The sequence below is a fragment of the Clytia hemisphaerica genome, unplaced genomic scaffold (genome assembly GCF_902728285.1).
Source record: "Clytia hemisphaerica strain Z4C2 unplaced genomic scaffold, Clytia hemisphaerica genome assembly, whole genome shotgun sequence".
In the NCBI taxonomy this organism is placed as follows: Eukaryota; Metazoa; Cnidaria; class Hydrozoa; order Leptothecata; family Clytiidae; genus Clytia; species Clytia hemisphaerica.
This window is the reverse complement of record NW_027103595.1, coordinates 1,152,605-1,174,303: the sequence shown is the minus strand read 5'-3', so window position 1 is coordinate 1,174,303 and position 21,699 is coordinate 1,152,605. Positions and strand designations below refer to the sequence as shown.

General features: G+C 35.9%; 1 protein-coding gene across 1 annotated transcript; it reads right to left on the bottom strand.

Moving 5' to 3' along the window:
* Positions 1–6,308: 6,308 nt before the first annotated feature.
* LOC136801630 (uncharacterized) lies at positions 6,309–20,989 on the bottom strand. Its single transcript, XM_067058270.1, has 4 exons — positions 20,713–20,989; positions 13,438–15,630; positions 12,816–13,010; positions 6,309–8,135 (listed from the first exon to the last, which is right to left on the bottom strand). Exons 1-4 carry the CDS (start codon positions 20,753–20,755, stop codon positions 6,586–6,588), a joined length of 3,981 nt encoding a protein of 1,326 aa, XP_066914371.1. The 5' UTR covers positions 20,756–20,989; the 3' UTR covers positions 6,309–6,585.
* Between the last annotated feature and the right edge of the window lie 710 nt (positions 20,990–21,699).

Here is a 21,699-nt window from a genome sequence, read left to right as displayed (position 1 = left end):
CTTTTTGGGGGGTTCTTATTCTTTATGGGGAATTCCACCATCCTCTCATAACTATTGATCTAGAGGAGCTATAAACTTGAAACTTTTATATGCCATTTAAGGAAATCATAGAAAAGAATTTGAGTTGATCATCAAAGTTTTATTTTTAAAGCTGAATAATAAAAAAACCCTTCACTAAATTTGCAATTAAATTTGAAGAAATAAAGATTTTTCAGTTGTGTTTTGATTTTTTGAAAGCCAAAAACAATATCTTTAAGTTTAACATATTTACCGGTTTTTGATATACCAAAGAAATTTACTTTTAAAATCTATGCTAAAGATGAGTAATTTTTCATATAAAATAATGACATAATTTGTAATGACATCTTTTTTTGAAAAAAAATCCAACATTTTCTGAGACATCTAACCCTTTATGACCTGATGAGCATCCCTGGAACAAAGTCAATGTCGTCAAAATTCAATGAAATTATGCATAACACAATAAAATAATACAGAATTGGTCTTTTTGTATTTGGGTATGGTATGGGGTGAAACTGGCCCAATTAGCTTAGAAATTGGCCTTCGGAGTAACCATTGTACACAGGAAAAAATGTTTGATTTCCATGGCTGGAAATTACCATTTTCAGGTGGGAATTTATTTTAAAACCGGGTGTGAAAATTGTTCTTTTCCAGCTGTTCAACACAAACACTCTTGTCTGGAATTTCATAATTTTCCAGGTTTTCTTGCCATTATTTTTCAAAAAAATTACACAGGAACAAATCTTAAAATCCCAGCCCAAAAAATGGCCTAGCATTATCCAGGCCTGGGATTTCCCCGGGTGTAAAATGTGGTTATTTTTGGGTGGGATTTATTTTTCAAAGTGCCGGGATTCTCAAAGTAGCGCAATTACATGACAGAACGAATGGGAGCTATCGAGCCAATGCTCACAAAGTCAAAAATTGATCGAAAACAGGGAATTTCCCCAGAATCTGCATAATTTATATAACTTTTTTTCTAACTTTTTTCCCACAAAAACGCCCATAACTTTTAATCTAAAAAATTTGAGACTTTGATATAATACAATTTTTTGTTTGCTGTTGTTTGAAGAGCTCTATCATGTGGTATAGGTTTTTTTGATTTTGAAGACCCCCCAAAAATCAATTTTGCCTAGAAACGCAAATTAGGCAAAAACTGCGGGTTTTCAAGCTTGATAACATTTAAATTTCGAATCAGCAAGCTCAAATTGACTAAAACCAGTCGGAAAGAGGTCTGATCCCCTTCTTGGCATCCCGCAAACGTTTAAAAATGCCTATCCCCCAAGGATTTTGGAAAAAAATAGCTAACAAATATAATGCAAAATATCTTTAGAGAAAGAAAGTGAAATAATAAAGTTCTTTCTTCTTTTTGTTTTATCCCTTTTCCAATCTTTTGTTTAAACATTAAAAAAACCTGTAGAGAAAACTTTTCTTCATTCTAACAAATATTTCTACATGGATTTTTTAGACAACCTTGATCTTTGGTATGTCTGAAAGTTTTTAGCCGACCCCGCCCCTTGGCCTGGATTAAAAGAGGTGTTTTGTAAGATAATAATTTCACAGCTGCTGCTAGAAAGGAGAGCCCATCTTTGTATTCAAATTGATGTATACCATGAAATCGGTTAACTTTGCATCACTGGAGAGAAAGAAACATGCATGGACTCTAATTTATAGAACAATTAAAGCCAAATTTCTGTAGCACTTTGAAAAATTAACTGGATTTCCGAGTGCTTTTTTCATCTGAAAATTCCTGTCATCCACCCCCTATATCAAATTTTTCTGGAAGAGCCCAATTTATATAATTAATCAAGGCCTATGCATGTCATGTTTCCCTCCCAGGGATGCAAGTTACCTGATTACACGGTAGTTGACAACAGGTCAGAATAGCTTAAACCGTAACTTGGTCTAATGTCGACATCCCTCTAAATTCGACACCCTTTTCTAGAGCTGAAAAATTTAAAAAAAGGCGAAATTATTTTATTTGCTTAACTGGTAAGGGAGGATAAATCTTTTTTCAATCACCAATTCCGACTTTCATATTATTCCTATCTCAAAAGAAGGGTGTCGAAATTAGAAGATGGATGTCGAGATTAAACCAACTTACGGTATATATTTTTTCGCAGGACTCACTTCCCGAAAAAAAGTTTTACTTCTTTCTGAAAGTGCATGTGACCACTGCACCACTGGCAATAAAGTGGAAGATTTGTATCAACACTTTCAAATTATCAGCCCTCCAGTTTTCAGAGCATGTCATGGTTGCCCCCAGCCAAGGAAAATTTCCAACATAAAACTCTGCTCCTAAGATCCGTTTCCCACCACAAAAAAAAAGCCAGAAAAACTGGTAAATATATAGCCAGTTTTCAATGATTTTGCCCCTGAACTGTAGATATTATCAAAATTTTGCCCCTGCCCTTGAAAACTGAGCAATCTCTGCCCTGGTGAAGGCTTCTTCGTAAAAGCGAAAGACATGTATCTATTTTTCGGATCCGGCATGCGGGAATAGTGTCAGGACCTGCAGGCGACCTGGTAGGGTTGGGTATGGGTGTGGTTACGTATCAGATTGGCTAGGAATTTGGTTATTATCAGTTAGGGTTATGGTTGGAGCTCGAAAAAAGCACTCTTTTGTGATTTTCTCTTAATACAGTCTGGTCTGTAGTTTGTACAATATAAATAGCCGTCAGAAACGCTCTTTCGGCATGAATCCGTGGGGCAGTGGATAAGGCATTGGGTTTCAAAACATCGGAACTTTGCATTTAGTGGGTTCGAATCCCACCGGTGGCGATCTGTCGGTAAGTCATTCAGTAAGTTAGAAAACATAGAAAATAACTCACAAAGAACCAGAAAGTCAGAAAAACTACGAACAAGAGACTGGAAAGTACGAAATAAGTCCAGATCTGTCTTTCGTCTTTACGAAGAAGCCACGACCCTCTGCCCTCGAGATCTTGATGATAGACCTTTTCGCCTTTGCGTCCGCCATATTGAAATGTATGCAAAAATACAGGAACGAAAATGCCGTGGTTGGATTTAGTTGGAATGTATGCAAAACATATGCAAGTTTACACAAAGATTAAAAAGACAAAAAAGCATCTTATAAATAAATATTATAATCATTAGAACAATAAAAGATGGGATTTCTTAATCCAAAAGGAAATATTTACAGAACAACAAAAGCCTTTTAGGAATTTGTTCTTAAAGACATTGCATATTCTGTTTTCATGCGATTAAGAAATTCCACGAAGACGGAGTACACACATCAAACTTTCAAAACACGCAAACTGAAAGCAGTAATTATGACGTCACACTTTATCAATGTTTTGATTTGATCATTTGGCGGCTCTATTCCCAGGAGAATAATTTGCCGTCAGCCGAATAAGGATTGTTTTTTACCTTCGCGGGTGATTTTTCAGTTTGAGATTCTGTCTAATGTTATGGTCTTTTGAAGTACTTGTTCTAAGAGATGAGTGAATATAATTGTTTTTAGTTTTCAAGAGAAGCAAATTTAATCTTTCTTCTACAAGATTACACTTTAATATAATGCCAATTATGCATGTAAGTTTTTATTTAATACTTTCTTTTTGCATATGTTTTGCATACTTTCTAAGGGAATTTCACCACGGCAATTCGGCAACCATAATTTTTGCATACAATTCAATATGGCGGACGCAAAGGCGAAAAGGTCTATTTCTGCCATACTCTGAAAACTGGTCACAGCCCGAACATGTTCATGCGCGTGGCCCGTTTCGGACCATGTTCGGGCCAGATTTTCGAAAACTTGCTACGATCGCGCGTGTAATTCCAGGACCCAATATTTATATTTTTAATTCCTTATTTTAGCCAAACAAATTTAAAAATCTTCATCTTTATTCAAATATATATTGTTCAAATATAAAAGTTAATCATCTATTTTTCAATTAAGTTAGGAAAAGTATTAAAAAGAATGATTTGAATCTTACATAATATGGTCTTCTTTTTATTCTTTATCCCGTTCCCTTTTCTCGTGGTCTTTTCCTATTCGAAGCAAAATTTTTCTGGATCGTTTTTTGTACTGTTATACAACTTTGTGAATCAAACTGGTATTTGGAACTTTGAATTTGTCTAATGAAAATAGTTAACAACAATGGATGATGATAAACCAGGAAAGGTAAATAAAATCTGTATCAATTGTAAATACATGGCCCGAAAATGGTCTGAAGAAAATGTTCGGGCCGATTCAAAAATACCTTTTTGTGGCCCGAGCATGGTCCGAACAGGCCCAAATGGGTCGTAACTGGTCAGCCCTGACCATATGCTATTCATTTTGCCATCAGAATATGTATAAATAACGAAATCATAGCATTGATCTCTTAACTCTTAGGCTAAGCTGCTGTCTGTTGTCCAAGATACTGAAAGGCCGCGGTAAAAGAAAAGAAGAAAGAGGTTAGACAATACAATACAAACCTAGTAGACCATGGCCAGGTACCTCAAAACGTTTCACTTTTTTTCAAAATGTCGGTGAATAAACTAGCTAGTTTATAACTGTTGCTGTGCCTGTGTTGAGGAGCAAAACATCAAATGAATGTCAATGTAAGATCTGTCCTATACCTAATTATACACACATTACACACATACGCTCTATCGAACCCTTCTCAAAAAATAGACGTCTTTAAAGGCAATGGATAATGGATTCCATTCTATATAAATATATACTCAAAATAAGAAGAACTTCATAGCAATTACCGTTTACCTTCAGATTCGGAGACAGCTGCTCGTGTCGTCTGCACGCACACGTTGTTTATGTGCTTCCTTTTACGTCCGAATAAAAAGGCGGGAAAATGAAAAGAGGTGTACTGTGGGTGCGCACACTGTGGTGCATGATATCAATACGCAAGTCAGTATAACCCGCCCGGGGGGTACTAGCTAGGGTTGCGAGCTGACGGGGGGGGGGGGTGCTGCCCGACTTCGAACTTTGGACCCTTACCGGGACTAAAAAGGAGAAAACAAAGGAAAATTTTGGGAATCTTACTTACGACCCTAGCGGGACAAATTTGACCAATTTTGACCAAATTTCGATCTTTCTCAGGGTGTTCAGGGTGTAAAAGTTGAAATTTTACTATTTTTCCGACCCTTAGCACTGAAATTTGATTTTCTGATTTTCCGACCCTTAGCGGGACTTTGGAAGTCCGCAAAAGGTACCCTTAAGGGCTGCACATACTATAACCTCCATTTGCCTAAGTACCCCCCCCCCCCCCGGGCAGTATAAACATAAGTAGCAAACTATAAATTTGCTAAATAGGTGTTTTTTCTCAAATAAAACTTAACCCCTAGTTTGTTAAACTGTGCATTATATCATATTTTCGGTGAAGACTTGGTTGCCTGAATTCGTGCAAAAAAGTTCCAATACATCCACACACAGATCCAGTAGGAACTTTTTCAGACAGTGTGGGTTAAAAATTACAGATTGAATGGAAAGTCGATGGGGATTGATATTGCCATATTTTTTATGCTGGGGGTTTCAATTCTTTTGTTTTCAAGTCAAAAATTTCAGTGGGGATGGGGAAAATAGTAGATATTTGTTTATTTTGAGGATATAATTTCCCACCAGGCACAATCTTTTGGCCAATTTTTCCAGTGGGAAGGGGTCCCAGTGGGTCTGTGAGAAGGGGGTGTATTAGTGTGAAGAAGATTTGACCAACACAGGCAACATTTTACTAAAGTTTATTTCCTTATGATTATATGATGTTCAACACTGTGAAGAATTTTAATTTTTAGTTTTGGATTTTTTTGCCCAAGTGATAAAGGCAAAGTGACTTTCAACCAATAAGCAGTTGCAAGAGTGACGTAATGTCAGTTGTAAGGGTGTTTATATCATAAATCAAACTTTCAATACTATTTTCCCTCAAAAGACATATAATATTTACATTCAGTTTAAATAAATTAAGACTAACTTAAAATTAACATCAATAATTTTGTGTTCGAGTGTTTAATGTGGGGGGCGTACGGTTTTTCGGTATTGCGGAAATCAACCTTTTTTTCTTCGGAAATTCGGAAATCAGGCAAAACTCCCGTGGTATTTCAGAATACTGAAATTGTTTCGGTATCGGAAATCCATGAATTTTATCTTCGAAATTTCGGTATTGTAAAGTTTTTATCCCTTTTTTTCGGAATTTTGATGAAAAATTAGTCAAAACGAGGAAAAATACCCAAAAAATTGGTATCGGAATTGCAAGTATTTTTTTACGGAATTTCGGAAATTTTGGCAAAATTATTCGGTATTTCAGAAATCGCGAACCCCGTACGCCCCCCCCCCCTTTAATAACACAGAGAGACATTGAAAAAAAGATTTTGTCATCATTCAAATGACTCGAGAAGAGTATGGCAGGAGTGAAAGAACTTTTTTGCATCGTTGTTGATTTTGTAAAACGTATATCTCAATTCACACAAGAGTGTTCAGCCATAAAAAGTGATTACTGCAGTGACGCAGAAAAATATTATGTACTAAAAACAAGATCTTATGAAATAGGGTAATATCTGATTTATCAGGTCGTCTAATGATTACATACGAAAATATATACATCAGTGCTATGTATTGTATCATTCAGATTTTTTAGACAAAGTTTTCGAGACTTCATACAAGGCTTCAAGTAACAAAGTCACGACAAACAAACAAATCACAGTCAATGGCGTCAACAACGCCTCAAAAACGCCCAAAAGTTTCAAACCACGATCAATAGGGTTCTGCAACGGTAAATCAAACGTGTATGCAAACGATCGGAACATGTTATCAACGACGTAAAACGTCAAGAAAACGTACGACGAAATATCAAGCAACGATAATAAAGTCATAGTCTCTTTATATGGTTTGATCTGATAATGGAATATGGATAGGAACGCCATTACTGGTGCAACAACACACATTCTGAATAACGGCTCAATAAGGAATGTCACTAACATGGCTATGAATAATCGTTCGTAAAGTCTCCAGGCAGTCCACCAATATAACGTCCGTTGCTTGCTATCATCGCCAGTACTGTGTGTCTCAATAACTCTGTAAGGTGCCTCAAAAACGTCATACAATGCTAAATGTAAACCCTGGCGTTCCTCCAATAATCGACTTTTAGTTTTCCGATAAAAATACGTTAATACAAATGCAAGTGGTGGGAATAAGAGGCAAACGATGAACCAGAATCGGTTCACAAATCCAGCATCATATAATCGATAGGATAGTACCAAAGCTGTTGGAAATGGTACGATCCAGATGACGAGGAGGACAACGACCAACCATTGCCACATTTGGTAGCATTTGATTTCACCAGAGATGTAAAGAACTTGATCACCATGAACCTCCACACAATGCATTGAAACGATGGTGAAAAGGGATATGTTTTTGTAGCCGAACATGAGGATTTTGATACTGCATAAAAGGATGCGATCAATCACTGATAGATCTAGAATGGTCTTCAATTGATTTTGTGCGACTTTTTTGATTGTGTTTGGTTTAGATTCTTCATCTATGGGTTTCTTGGAAATCGAAGATGTTTTCTTTATCTTGGTCTTACATTTTAAATAACTGATGCCTGCAAAACAACATGCGAAAATGAACAAGAAGGAGAGCATTGTCGCGATGAATAAGAGATTCTTGATTAAACTAATCCATATAATATTGATGGATTGGAAAGGACATATCTCTTCAGCTTCCTTTACTGCGATCTGCAAATTAAACAAGTCAATTATTCGGGTCAGTGTTTTATTTTCTTCTGCGTGGTTCCTTAAGGTCAATAAGCTGACAATTTGGAAGAATGATAACGTGATTTGTAAAACTGCAGAGAAAATAAATCTTCGTGGTTTTTCTTCTGATAATAAGCAATTATTAACGACCCGTTGGTTGTGATACATAATACATGATGCGTGTTTAGGGAAATGTCTTATACCATCTCGAGAAAGTTTACGTTTAACTTTCACCCAACGTTTTTGTATATACAACATAATGGCGATTAAAATCAAGACCACATCTTTAGTAGCAAAGATAACGATTGTGATAAGAAACGCGGTAAAGATGTAGATAACCCAGAACTTTTGTTGATTCTCCGGTGTACATATTTTGTTGTCGATGCATTTGGGAGAGAAGTAACTTTCATAATATCCTGGAATGACAAAAATAAGGGGATTTTGAAAGGGATGATAAGATAGTTTAAAATATTTGTCTGTGGATTCCATCCAGAGTCCTCTACAAAACATCCAGATCTTCTTGTCGAAGTCTTGTCCGAAGTTGAGAGGTCGATGATTTTAAATATCTTAGAACAGGCTCTTACACAGTTTTTACGTCAAAATCTTATTGATGCTTTCTTGCTAAAAGTAAAAAAAACTTGTATCTTACTTATTCCAACTTTTGACAAGACGACTTAAAGTCGAAAATTTCGCATAATACTTGAACATCAACGACGAAGACGCATGAAACGTGACTCCTGCAGCATTATGCATTTTGAATGAAGCGCTACACGAGGTCATAGATACTCTGTTTTTTATGAAAAATCTTAATCCATTAAAAAAAGATTCCTTAAAAAATGCGACTAAAGAATTCCATTCTATAAAGCGTAAACAAAATCTTTCAATTCAGAGAACTGCAATATACACTTGAGAAAAATAATTTTAAATTTTTTTGAAAATGAAGAAGAAAAAATGAACTTTTCATTCTTTGGTGCCAGAAACCTCATTTTGTGCTTTGAAGGAACTTGTGATAAAGACTTCATTCACTTGCGCAAAGTTTATATCAGCTTCTTTCTATAAACAGTAGAATTTATCTAAAACTGAGAAAAATGGCTAGTCAGAAAAATCTGTTGTATACTACTTTCTGATATGAATGATGGCCCACCACCATCAAAATCATTTGACTTTTCCAGAAAAAAATTGAATATGGGGGGGGGGGTGAAGGATATAACATTTTTTGGAAATTTACCCCCCCCCCCTGGACATTGTGACTTTTGATCCCCCGGACAGCAAGTCTAACCCACCCCGCCCCAGACATCAGTTGAGTAGTTGAGCTCCAGCTTCTGGACTAAAAAATGGCAGGGTAAAAACTAGCCAACTTTAAGCTTTAAAGAAATAATACTCATTGAGATTAAACTTTGACTCCTTTATAACTGCTTTAAACAGCATCCCATTAAACAAACCCTCCCCAATCTCTTGATGTTTATCCCGTGAAAAAATAAAGGGGAAAGATTCCAGAAAAGTAACAAGATTCTTAGTGCAGAAATGGGAATCTTATACAAACAACGGTAGCATGATTCAAAATGAAAATCCTAATTAGCAAAATGTGTATCAAGATCGGTGAAGTTTGATTGAAGCTTGATTAGTTTGATTTATTACCTTGTTTCCATTCTTTTTACATTCCGACGGCTTATTTAGCAGACGCCCACGCTAAAGTTTAAAGAGCGAGCCAATATCTATCATCCCATCAGGGAGGAAAATCTGGAACTTTTACTAACCAAACTCACCGAACACCTATCAAACTTCATTGGATAAAAAACTGTCATCATTAAAACGAGGGACCGCTGTACATTGTGCGGTGGTGTACGGTGGGGCTGGATCTAAATGTGCTTTGTACGGCGGTGAAAATAGGTTAATTTGAAATCTGCTGTATTATCTGTACACCCCACCTTACCTTACCTTACCTTAAATCACCGTACAATGACAATGTACGGCAGTGTCTAGGCAGGGTCATTTCGATTATACAAAAATGATTGCTGAATTTCAATTGACATGATTTCTAAGAAATACTGTGAGATCGGGTAACTTGCATAAGCCCTCAAATGAATGACCCGCTGCAAGCGGAGCTGCGTAGTTCATTTGTTTTGAAATTTTGCCGCTTTGATTGGTCAGTCATTTGATGGCTGTGCAAGTTACCCTCCACTGAGATGCAAGTCACCCGACTTCACGGTACTTGCTAAAACTGACTGTTTGTCACAACTAGTTTCACTATTAACACATAACTATCTGGTGAAAAAAGGAAAAAAAGATCATACCTGTGCTGTTTGTAGTTTTGATGAAGAAGAGAGAGAGGGTTAATAATGTTGTTGTTTGTTAAGTTGTGGAAAATTAACTCTTCTTGTACTGCTTACTGAGCATGATCAATTTATTGGTGCATTCACTAACTACACAAAATACTTAGTAGTAAACAAATATCAAACCTCTTTAAGGGCTCTGACCATAGTGAATTTTTCATAATTGCCGTGTTTAAAATGTGTTTTCTGACTGATGTAACCAACAAAACTATGGCATTTTCTGTTAGACAAACTATTCCTGAATCTGAAAATTCAAAAATTGCATTGAAAAAATTTGATGAAGAAGAAAATGAAGACTTTTGCGAGAAAGAGTATTTCAACTTTGAAGAGCTTAGTTTCGGCGAAGAAGAAACATTTTGAAAAAATGTTCGCAGTAGTTGGTGTATCTTTTACCGAACAATAAAAATTTTTGCGGAAAATTTTTGTAAATGCTTCTTTGTCTCGAAATCTTCAAAATAGTGGTTTTTCATCAATTTTTCATCTGGATTTTGCTTAAAAAAACAGTCATAACTTTTGACACATCTTTTTAGAAAAATTTTCCGCAAAATTTAAAATAGTTCAATTCTTTGCGGACAGTTTGAAAAAAGTTCGAAACAAAAAGGTTAATTACCCATTAAAACTTAGCACTTTTTATTAAAGCAAGTGATGCAACATATTATTAATGTCTTTTTAAAGTTCATAACGTCATTTTTGCAATTAAGTTCTTAATTACTCTTAAGGGGTTTGATTAAAAAGCAATTTAAAAAGCCAATTCTTTGCTAAAAGTGTTAAAGAATCTAAAACATAACTTTTATGTTCAGATACTAAAATTAATTTTCTGACTATGGTCAGAGCCCTTAAATACTCTACAAAAGATCAGAAAATATGATAAAAATTTATACAGCAGCAGCAAGTTTCAAAAGCATGTCTGATGTGCATAATCAAGCAGCCATTAAAAAGTTTCACAATGATTGTTTACAAAGGCTTGGTTACACTTTTTGCACTAGCGTATTTTATTTATTAAGAAAAGCCCTGTTTTTTATCACTTTTTATCTTTGTGAGTGAGTCCACCTTTAGAATATTTGCCGTAGTACGCCCGCAGCCAAACGCCCACGCCATAATTTGCGCCCCAAAAAATGTCTCGCCAGCCAGACACACGGAAGGCTATCGTAATACTTTCGCTAAGCGAAATTAAAAAAGGTGAGGCAAAAATATTTGGTTAGGACCATAAAAGAAATCTATAGGCAAAATATATAGGTACTTCAAGTCATCTGATCAAAGATTTATTATACACTGGATAAACGACTCATAAAACGGTGGAGAGCGATCATTGTATTTTCATTGTTTCAGAAAACAATTGATGTTCTAGCTTTGTCCGCAAAGGACAACTGTCATGGCGTCTCGAAGATGTCTGAATTAAAAAAATGTTTATCAGTCTTATTTTAAAAAAGTTCTCTAGCTCTTTCTTTTTGTACATTTGCAGAAAAAAAGTTTGAAAGTAGGGCTAGCATACCAAGCAGGATACATCTGTAAAATCTAATGTGAGAAAAACATCATTAGACCAGAAATTCAGACAAAATGCTTATAGTGACACGAAATTTTCAATTGGAAATATCTTTCCAAGACTGTCCCCAGAAGAACTGAAATTAACATACATAAGACTTGAGTGTCTTGGCTCCACTGTGGTATGAAAATCCTTTGGAGGCACGTGGTGGCAAGGTGGTTTTTTTGAGGTTGAAGTTTGAAACTTCCCGGTGTCAACATAAAATTTCTTATACACAACTCGTCTTTTGCATCTTTTAAACAGCTTGAAACGTCATAACGACTTGTAATTAGCCATTAAGTGGAAGAATCTGACTCTCACAGGAAAGTTTTAAGTCTCTTTTGGGAATTGGATGAGTGATTTTCGATAAGAAATGCAATAAAAATGCTTCGAAAAATCATTTAATGAGGGAAGGAGAGTGAACAATAATATCATTACTGCGGACATAGCTAGTACACGAGAAATCGGCAAAAATCTGTTACTTGTATATCCAGTGTATAATAAATCCTTGATCTGATAACCTTCATCTTACGTTATATAAAAGTCACTGACCGCTATATGGACATTGAAGTAAGGCATTATCGAGGTCCCCCAAGCAGTTTACACCGTGGTTGGGCCTTTTTAGGGGGCGTTCGAGAGTTGCAAACACCAAAATACGAAATAGAGCTTATCGTCACATCAAGCTGAGGTGTGAATGCTAAAGATTACTCAGTATGACAGTGTCTCCAGTTATTATGGTCGACCAGTCCGCCATGTTGTTTTCTGTTTTAAGCGAGATTACTGAACGTTCGAATTTCAAGACAATCCAATCACACTGTTGACAACCGGAAGAAATACAATATGGCGGACACATTTTCTACACACCCTTCTCATAGGCCCGATAGGCTTTTTTCAGCCAGTGGGGGTAAAAGTAACGGACTGAAACTCGATAGGGGTTGATATTCCCATATTTTTAATGGCCGGGGATTTGAATTCTTTTGTTTTCAGTCAGAAAATTTAGTGGGGATAGGAAAATTAGCATACTATTTTGCAGTGAGGATTGGTTTATTTGATTCTTCTCAGTGGTGACAAAAATGGGAGGATAATTTTCCACCGGGACGATATTTTAGCCCATTTTTCCAGTGGGAAGGGTTTCCAGTGGGTTGTGAGAAGGGGTAAGGGGGGTGTTTTCCTTTTATACAGGAAGCCCTATCCAGTCAAGTAGTTAGATATAAGTAGTCAAAACAATCAAACGGTCTTACCATCCATACAAGATCCACACAGTGTTCCTTCTCTATGATGATTACAAGTTGTAATACTTTCACATCTTTGGCCCTGGTTTGAACAACAATAAGCTGGTGGACATGGCATAAATTCGACAGTGATGTTGTTGTTTTTGTTAGTTGATTCAGTGGGAGTCGTTATTTGACCGAAATAGTTTCCTTGGCTTTTGATTCCTGAAATTTGGAAATGTGTAATTAAGTTTTGAAGATTAGTTATTAAGATCATTTGATTTTTATTGCTTCACGCTTACTAAGTCTAGCCTTCAAACAAGTTTAAAGGGTTTAGTAAAACATTATCAGCCCCTTTTCGTTCCCGAAAAACTTTTGAGAATCCCACCTGGAATTCTGAACTGTAAGCGAATATGAATTGCTGAGCTCGCAATTCAGCTTGTGATTTGTCATTCCTGTATTGTACACCTTAATTGGCTTAAAAACTCTCTCACTAGGTTATCGAAACAGGGATATATTCACAAAACAAACCTGATAGGGAAAGTGTCTGGTTTGCATCTATTGTTCCATTTTCAAAACTAAAATTTGTCGTTCTTTTTTAATGTAGCGAATTAGGCACTTTCTCCCCTCATAGTAGTCAATCAAAGCTTACCATAAGTGCAATTAGCACCAGGAGGACAATCGATACATTCTCCAATTGTTGGTGAATTCTGAATAACCAACTTCCGTCCATCATTGTCCCAAAGAATCACATCAAAATCTGTCGTATTGACGTAATCGATCACGTGTGAACCACGTGCTAAAGTGTACGACCCACGTGGGCATGGTAAACAATCCACGTGATTCGAATAGAACTGTTCACGTGTTTTTGGAGAGCTTGTTGGATTATAACTTGGAGGACAGATAACTTTAATAGCTGGGTTTTCATGCTTGATGGATAGTACATTCGGGTTCTTGGTAGGGAACTTCAGATGCAGAACTGAGATTTTAGAATGTTTCATTTCCTCAATATCGATTGTATTATTCTCCATATTGAGATGGAACTCAGAGTTAATTTCTAAATCCATAATGGCACTTTTAACATCATATTCGTCATGATCTATAACTGAAATATCAAAATTTTGAATATCTATGAAACGTTTCTGCGTGTTACAGGTACTCTCGTATATGAGGGCTTTACCGTGACTGCGTGCAAGATTCTCACGATACGTTATACCATTGATGAAGACATCGGATGCAAAGAAGATGAATCCAGATACAAAATCATTGCCAATGATGGTGAGATTCTGAACAGTGGTATTACTGCGTCTGGAGTGCCATAAATTCTCAGCAGTGTTATTCAATAGGATTGCATTCTTTAACATGATTCCTGGTGAATCAACACCACCAAAGAAGGTTGACCAGAGCTGGTTATCCTTGAATCTAGCTCTGGATACAGCTATTATTCCAGATGTTGCTAATGTCTCTAAGTTATTCCCATATGCTAAAAATGCCTGATGGAAGCGACTTGATTGGACATTGATATTATTGATATGAATTTCTCCATTTAAAGCTGTTCGGAACATTTCGTATTCACAAAGGCTTTGGCCGATTTCAATATCTTTGATGTTTGTTTTCGAGTTATCCATGCTTGTTAAGATTCGTTGTTTTAATGTGCTTTTTAAGATGATTATTTGGTTCATATCAATAGCATTGGTCATGTTAAAAACAAATAACGGTTTGCCAAAGATGCTTGACTTGACAATAATCTGATTCTTGAATGTTAAGTTACTATGGGTCGAGTTGAGGAATGTATCCTTGATTTCAGCATTATTGATGTGGATGTTTTCAAATGAACCTTTGGTGTGGTTCAAATGAAAGCCTCGTCTTATGGTTGAATCTTTACTGAAGCTGATTTTTGATGCTTTGATATTGCAATAATGGCATTTCAGGAAATCTGTATCATTGTATTGTCCTTCGATTGATATATCTTCAAATATAATATTTGAATGTTCGACTGATATTAGTTCTTGGTAAGTTGTATTTCCAGGTGCTCCATTCCAAGAGACATTCTTGAAATATAGACTGATGTTTGAATCTAAGCTTTGGATGGTTCCAGACTTGATTGTCGTGCCTTGGAGATTGAAAACCAAGGAATGAAGATGGCCAGAGTTGATCAAGATAGCATTCTCAACTTCAATGTTTGAATTCTGCATTGAAATGCTTATTTGTTTTGATTCAACTGCTTCTTCATTTAGTTTCACCTTGTTTTTGTTTTGGCTTTTGGTGTCTTCTGATGCATTTGTGTTTTGGGTGAATGAAATTTGCGAGAAAACATCTTGTGTATGGTCTGTAACGGTGGCATTCTCAAATTTTGATGTGGAATTATTGTGCGGTGTCAAACCATTAGCTTTCTCTATTGATTCAAATAGATTTTGAGATCCTGTGAATACGCAATTTTCAAAGTTCAGTTCGACATTATGCGAAATGTTTTGAAACAATGTTACGTTATCAAATCTAATTCCAATAAATTTTATTTCTTTGTGATCGGTGCTTTTGTCACTAATAAATTCGAATATTGGTTTGTTATTAAGACAATCAAGTCCTGTAATAGTGTTTAAGGCTTGTTCAGTGTCTTGATGATTTACCATCTTTATTGTTAACGATTTCTGTTTGATTTTCAATGTATCCGGAACAAAGAAATGATCCATAACATTACATTCTAAGTGAATCGTATCGCCATCTTGAATGACGTCACTATCAAGCTTTTCTTGAAAAACTCGGTATGGTTTCGGTAGCGAGCTACAATTTGATTGGTCGTTTTCGTTTGTCACAGGGATAACGTGGATTTTTGCCAGGGCAAGATCTATAAGAGAAATCAATTTTGAAAAAGATTTATAATATATAAGAGCTTTCCAGTTAATTGAGTGATAAATTTTCTGAATTTTCTTAACCATTCAAAATGTCCACCCTTAAATGATCCAAAAGCCCCGATAAGTGGCACCGGTTCTCCTGATTTTTTGTGCTGAACCCCCAAAACTTCCCCTGAGATTCAAGTTACATTAGGTCATCGATTAGTTTTGATAGATGAAGTAGGGTAGTCACTCGGCAAATTAATATGACTTCGCCATAGTGAGGAGGCTTGGTTACCTACAGGGAGATATGCCTACCACTGTGTGATGTGGCCGCTTGTCAGATTCGACCATGCGAGGATCTCTGACGTCTGAGTCTTTCGAGTAAAGCTACTATACACCAGTAGCTATGTGTTTCGGGAGCACGAGTTAACAGACTCAGGAAAGCACAGTGATTTACCATCTAGGACATTGTACGCTGGCCTGGTTACTTTATTCGACTCTTAGTTTCGATAAATTAATTGCCTAAACTCTAAATAGTCCCATCAACATACCAAAGACCCAAATCATAATTTGTCCATTATGCAAAAAAAGATGAAGTCCTGACTTTGTAATTAAATTTAATGAACCAGTAATTAATCATTTAAAAACCTTTGGCAACCAGAAAATATCCTGATAATAGATATTTTGCTTAGAATAACACCACGTTCACACACTACGGGGTTCCGTTTCGCTCCGAAACGAAATGAAGCCATTCTATTGGTTAAATTCAAGATTTACGTCAATTCTAACCAATGGAATGACTTCTTTTCGTTTCAGAGCGAAACAGAACCGTTACGTGCGAACATGAAATGACAAAGGATGGTCTGTCTTTAATCCACTAGTCCAAGTGCTAAAAAACATTGTTTCAACGTTTATTTGGCTCTAAGGGAGTGGTCAGAAAGTATCTACTAGGGTATAGGCGGTTTTAGACCATGTCGAACTTATCAAAAGAAGAGATTCGTAATTGTGATTTCATTGTCTTTTAACGAGCATTGCACTCCTTCGCATGTTTCCGACGTACTTGTTCTATTGTCTTGAATTCGCCAGTATAGGGTGAGGTGGAGGATATTTTCAAAATTTCCAAATCCCCCTATGGATATCCTCAAAAATTTCAAGCCCCTCTTGAGTCAAAATATTTTTGGCACCCTCCCCCCACCAAATATAGAACCCCCTAAAGACATGAGATTTTTGAGAACCCCCTAGCTCCTCTTCTCTAGAAGATATTTTCTGACCACAAATGAACAGGTGGACGTTCATCTTGTTCAGCTTACTCTCAGGCGCCTAATCAACGCCTCCCCCCACTTGTTAGTTTTTTTGGATTTTTTCAACCCCCCAGATCTTATCAGGACCCTTTGTTTATTAATTTTTGAAAATATTTTTAGCTTATTTCAAATAACTATTTTTAGTTGGATTAGACTAAGGTCTCGAAATGGGCTTTTCCAGAAATAGTCCGTGCCCCCCCCCCCCTCTGTTGAGGCTATCGGGTATCAAGAGGTTAACGTTTTTTTTTCAAAAGTGGATATCCAGTGGGTTAAAAAATCTACGAGGGAGCGGATATCAAGGGGGTAAGGTGTATTTCAAGCAAAAAATATAATATCCAGGGGTAGGCATCTTTATAAGAGAGGATATCCAGGGGGGTTGAGTATATTTTTAAGAGTGGATATCCAGGGGGTCTTTACTAATAAAGTAGATATCCAGGAGGTTCAATACTTTGAAAAATCAATATCCTCAACAGTGGGGGTATTTTTTTTCTGAAAAAGCCCAATAGAGGAAAATAATGTATTTAGTTATGCTACCCCTACTAAATTTCATAGTAATCATTTCGTGACAAACTTTGATTAAAGCTGTCACGTAGTTGATATCAACCAAAAAGTCTACTCGGGACTAAGAAAATTTGATTGGAAGTAGAACTAAGCTCGAATTACTCTCAAGTAGGACCAAGGTTTCTGCTCAGAATGGAATAAAATAGTCAAGAAAGAGATAAATCTATCCAGTTTTACTACCCACGACAAAATTTCATAACGATTAATTCGCTCGCTACAAACTTGTCACGTACTTAGTAACAGGGATTTGACTAAATGATAATTGATATATATTTTTAGAAATGATTGGTTTCTGTTTTGTTTTAGGTGCATTATTTTCCCAAATTATATTCGATTTCTACTTAAAAAAGCCTACGCTCAGCACTCTAAATGACCTCGAAACAGCTTAGCAATTACCTAACAGAACAACGTGTTTGAGAACAACAAGCTCGTTGAGCTCTCCTTGTAAAATAAACACATTATGCAGTCCCGGGGGAGGGGGTACTAGGGCTGGCGGATGAGGGGTATGTGCGGATGGGACCTCCGAAAACCGACCCTTAGAGGTTATTGCTGAAAAGGTGACCCTAAGATAGACTTTTTTGAAAGATTTTCTTCGATCTTTGAAAAAATCCTACCCTTCCCTTAGAGAGAATTATTTACTATTTTTTCTCTCGAAATCAAAAGAATTTCCTAAAAATCGTGGATTTTCTGACCCTTAGAGAGACTAGTTAAAACCCTATGATTTGCCTGACCCTTAGAGACTTTGAAAGGTGAAAAATCCGACCCTTTTTCGCCTAAGTACCCCCCTCCCCCCGGTATACAGTAAAAGAGGCCCAATGGGCCCAAAATTCATTTCAGATTTCGCGCAAAATGCCTGAAAAATTCAATTTTGACGATCATACTAACCTTAAATTCAGTCTCTCTAAAGGATGTAGAAATTTAGATTTTTGCGTCTTAAAATCCACATTTCGATAAAGACCCTCTTTTTACATCACTTTTTGACCCAATAAATGTTCAAAGTTCAAAGGTCGAGCAAATCCTCAACCTCTCCTGATACCTAATACCTCGTTCTAAAGTTTACTGACGAGAATATAACAATCTGATGTTATCCAAAGATAGCTCAGCGCAAGCAGTCAATGATACGCACAAACGTTTTAGGGGCTCCCCCCAGGGGCTGGAGTGACACGTGAATGAGCCTATTTTTTATTGTGAATACGTGAATTGGATTTTTTAGCGCGTGAATACATGATTTGAGGGTCGACTGGGGGCGCACGCACGTCTTACTATTTCAAAATTTCATAAAAGAATTTTGAAACACCCTATCATAGGTGGTGAACTTTCGATACAATTCAATTACCAAAAATATTTAACCTTTCGGAAATAATGCGTGTGTTTTTTAAACTAAATTTCCTAATTACAATGAAATGTAAACATTTTTGATGATTTATGAATGTCTACCTTCTTGGGTGATCAATTAATTTCTTTTGTTCATTGATCACTTCTGATGCATTCCAGTCAGAGACACATCAAGTAAAGGCCAAGTTAGACAGCATTATAAACAGCTATGATATTAGTAAAATTCCGGTAAACAGGACTGACTTTGTTTTCAAATAGTTTCATCTCACTGAGAACAATTTTATTGCTATCCCCATCGGGATTTTGATGGAAATTTTCATCCCCACTGTGCGGATCTGTGAGACCGGGGTGTAGTAGAAAACGACTCAGCAGAATACAGTAGGGCAAAACGCCGAAAGTTTTATCACACTTTTTATTTGTGGATCACATCCTCTTGTCAAAGACCCGCTGGGACCTCCGCCTCACTGGAAAACTTTGCAAAAATCCCGCCCCCGGTGGAAAAATCACCCTACAATGCCAAGGGAAAAATTGCACATGAAAACCATCCTCACTGGATTTTTTGACTCAGGTAAAATGAAATTGCTATTCCTATCGAGATTTCCATAAAAACTTTCATTCGCATTTTTGAAAAGATTCTCACCGGGGCTAGAAGAAGTTTCATCAAAGTATAGAACAAAGTCAGACCTGATAACTCTAGTCACCATGACTTAACAGTTGTGTTATCGCTCTCATAATCTATAGCCTCGCGACGAATGAAAAAAAGGCTAATCTTAACATGGAAATTATATTTTGCTTCCTTTTTCATGCCATAGTTTATCGAAATCTTATTTACGAGATAATTTCCATGCTCCAATGATGCCTTATATAATTGGAGGTACCTTTTTTAGTGCTTGTAATGTGTTTAAGAGATTTCCATACCCTACAGATGATCAGATACACGTTTTTTATAAGAACATCCAAAATTTTCGAAGCCTTCGGATGTTCTTAACTTTTTGAGCTTTAACATGTTCTTATTTTCACCGTTTTTTGAGTATTTTTGTCAATTTTTTAGAGCAAAGTCTTAAAAAGTTCTTAATATGTTTTTAGTATTTTGGCCATCGAAGCCTTATGTTCTTATATAGTTAGTTCTTATAAAAAGAACGTGTAAGTTTGATAATTTGTCATGCTCCCCATTTTTAGATGTTAACTTGTACGAAAAATCTTTACCGAGAACAATAAAACAATGCATTTTTTGAATCATCAAAACCCTAAAGGGTTGTAAAGTTTAAAAAATCAAGCAAGCAAGAAAAATCCTGATTTTTGTCCCTTAAAAAGGCTTTTTCGACATTTTTTTCCTGGAGTTTTGACCCAAAATTTCCGACATCGGACAGCAGCCTCCGGAAAACGCAGTATCTCGGTTTAGAACATTATGCTATCAAATTTATCAACAATAACAGTTAAATTGAACATGATTAATTCTGATTAGTTTTAGATATTGTTAACTACTACTTTAAAAACGTTGTCCCTATTTTTATATAGTGTGGTAACCACCTTTTAATTTGAAAATAATTTATCAGTCAATATCGCATTATATAAAATCATCTATTGTTCTATAAGTCTATTGGTTGAACAGAATTAAGGAAATCAATATCAGCCAGAATGAAAATTTCTAAGTAATATCTGGCAAATAGTTTCAATGTTCAAGGTGCATTTTTTTGGAAGAAGGAAATATTTTTGACAAAAATTGGACTTTCTCTATTTCATCTAAACTGAATAGTGTAAAAAGTTAATTTCATGTAATTTTAGAACGCAGTCGTGATTTAACCCCTATAGAAAATGAAAATTCCGCAGAGAGAAAAAACAAATTTGCTAAATAAAATAATAAATTCAAAAACAAAAATTCAAATTGCTATTTACCTGTAATAGATGACAATAAAAACAAACGAAGAATCAAAGCCATGGTTAAACGAAAATTTGAAAAAAATCAACAAAAACAACCATCAACAACTTGTCCACCAACTAAAGTGTCATATCTTCATAAAAATACACGAGTTGTACAATTTATTGCCGTAATTGAATTTATCTCCACAATCTTATGCAAAAATCTTCCTGCAGCAAGCATGTAACAACTTATGGTCGATAGATATAATCTCAAATGTCAAAACTTATCTGTATTCAGTTTCCTGATGCGAGCAAATCAACTTGTTTTTCTCATTTGTCAAACATTCTTTATTTGAAATAACCCCATTATCATTAAGTCTTAATTACAAACGACATTGTTTAAATTATAGTTTTACACAATGCTTACTACAGTACCTATTTTTCTCAATAATTGCTGACTGGCAGTAAAAATATAAATGGTTGTGCGAAATACGTGATACGTGGTCCTGACTGGATTATTAAAAATTGCGACTTTTTATTCACTTGTTGACAAATATGTTCCGTTTTTTAAGCCGCTTTTTTACATGCACTTTTATTTTTGCTTAAGCATAGGGTTCATCTGAGCTGAGACTAGGGGGGAGCGTACAGGGTTTGCGATTTCCGAAATACCGAATAATTTTGCTAAAATTTCCGATATTCCGTAAAAAAATACTTGCAATTCCGATACCGATTTGGGTATTTTTCCTCGTTTTGACTAATTTTTCATCAAATTTGATTTTTCATGTATGAATTCCGAAAAAGGGGGATAAAAACTTTATAATATCGAAATTCCAAAGCAAAAATTCATGGATTTCTGATACCGAAACAATTTCAGCATTCCGAAATACCGAAGGAATTTTGCCCGATTTCCGCAATTCCGAAGAAAAAAGGATCGATTTCCGCAATTCAGAAATACCGTACGCCCCCCCCCACAGACTAGGCATATGCCTAAAATTTCTATTGTTCTATAACAATAGATCTATT

Excerpts from the sequence above, each read along its gene's own strand:
- LOC136801630 (XM_067058270.1), bottom strand. The coding sequence starts at position 20,755 with ATGGCTTTGATTCTTCGTTTGTTTTTATTGTCATCTATTACAG. Across the intron at positions 13,011-13,437 it reads TGGTGCTAATTGCACTTATG|GAATCAAAAGCCAAGGAAAC; the intron begins GTAAGCTTTGAT and ends TCCAAATTTCAG. Across the intron at positions 8,136-12,815 it reads GTGTGGATCTTGTATGGATG|GATATTATGAAAGTTACTTC; the intron begins GTAAGACCGTTT and ends TTGTCATTCCAG.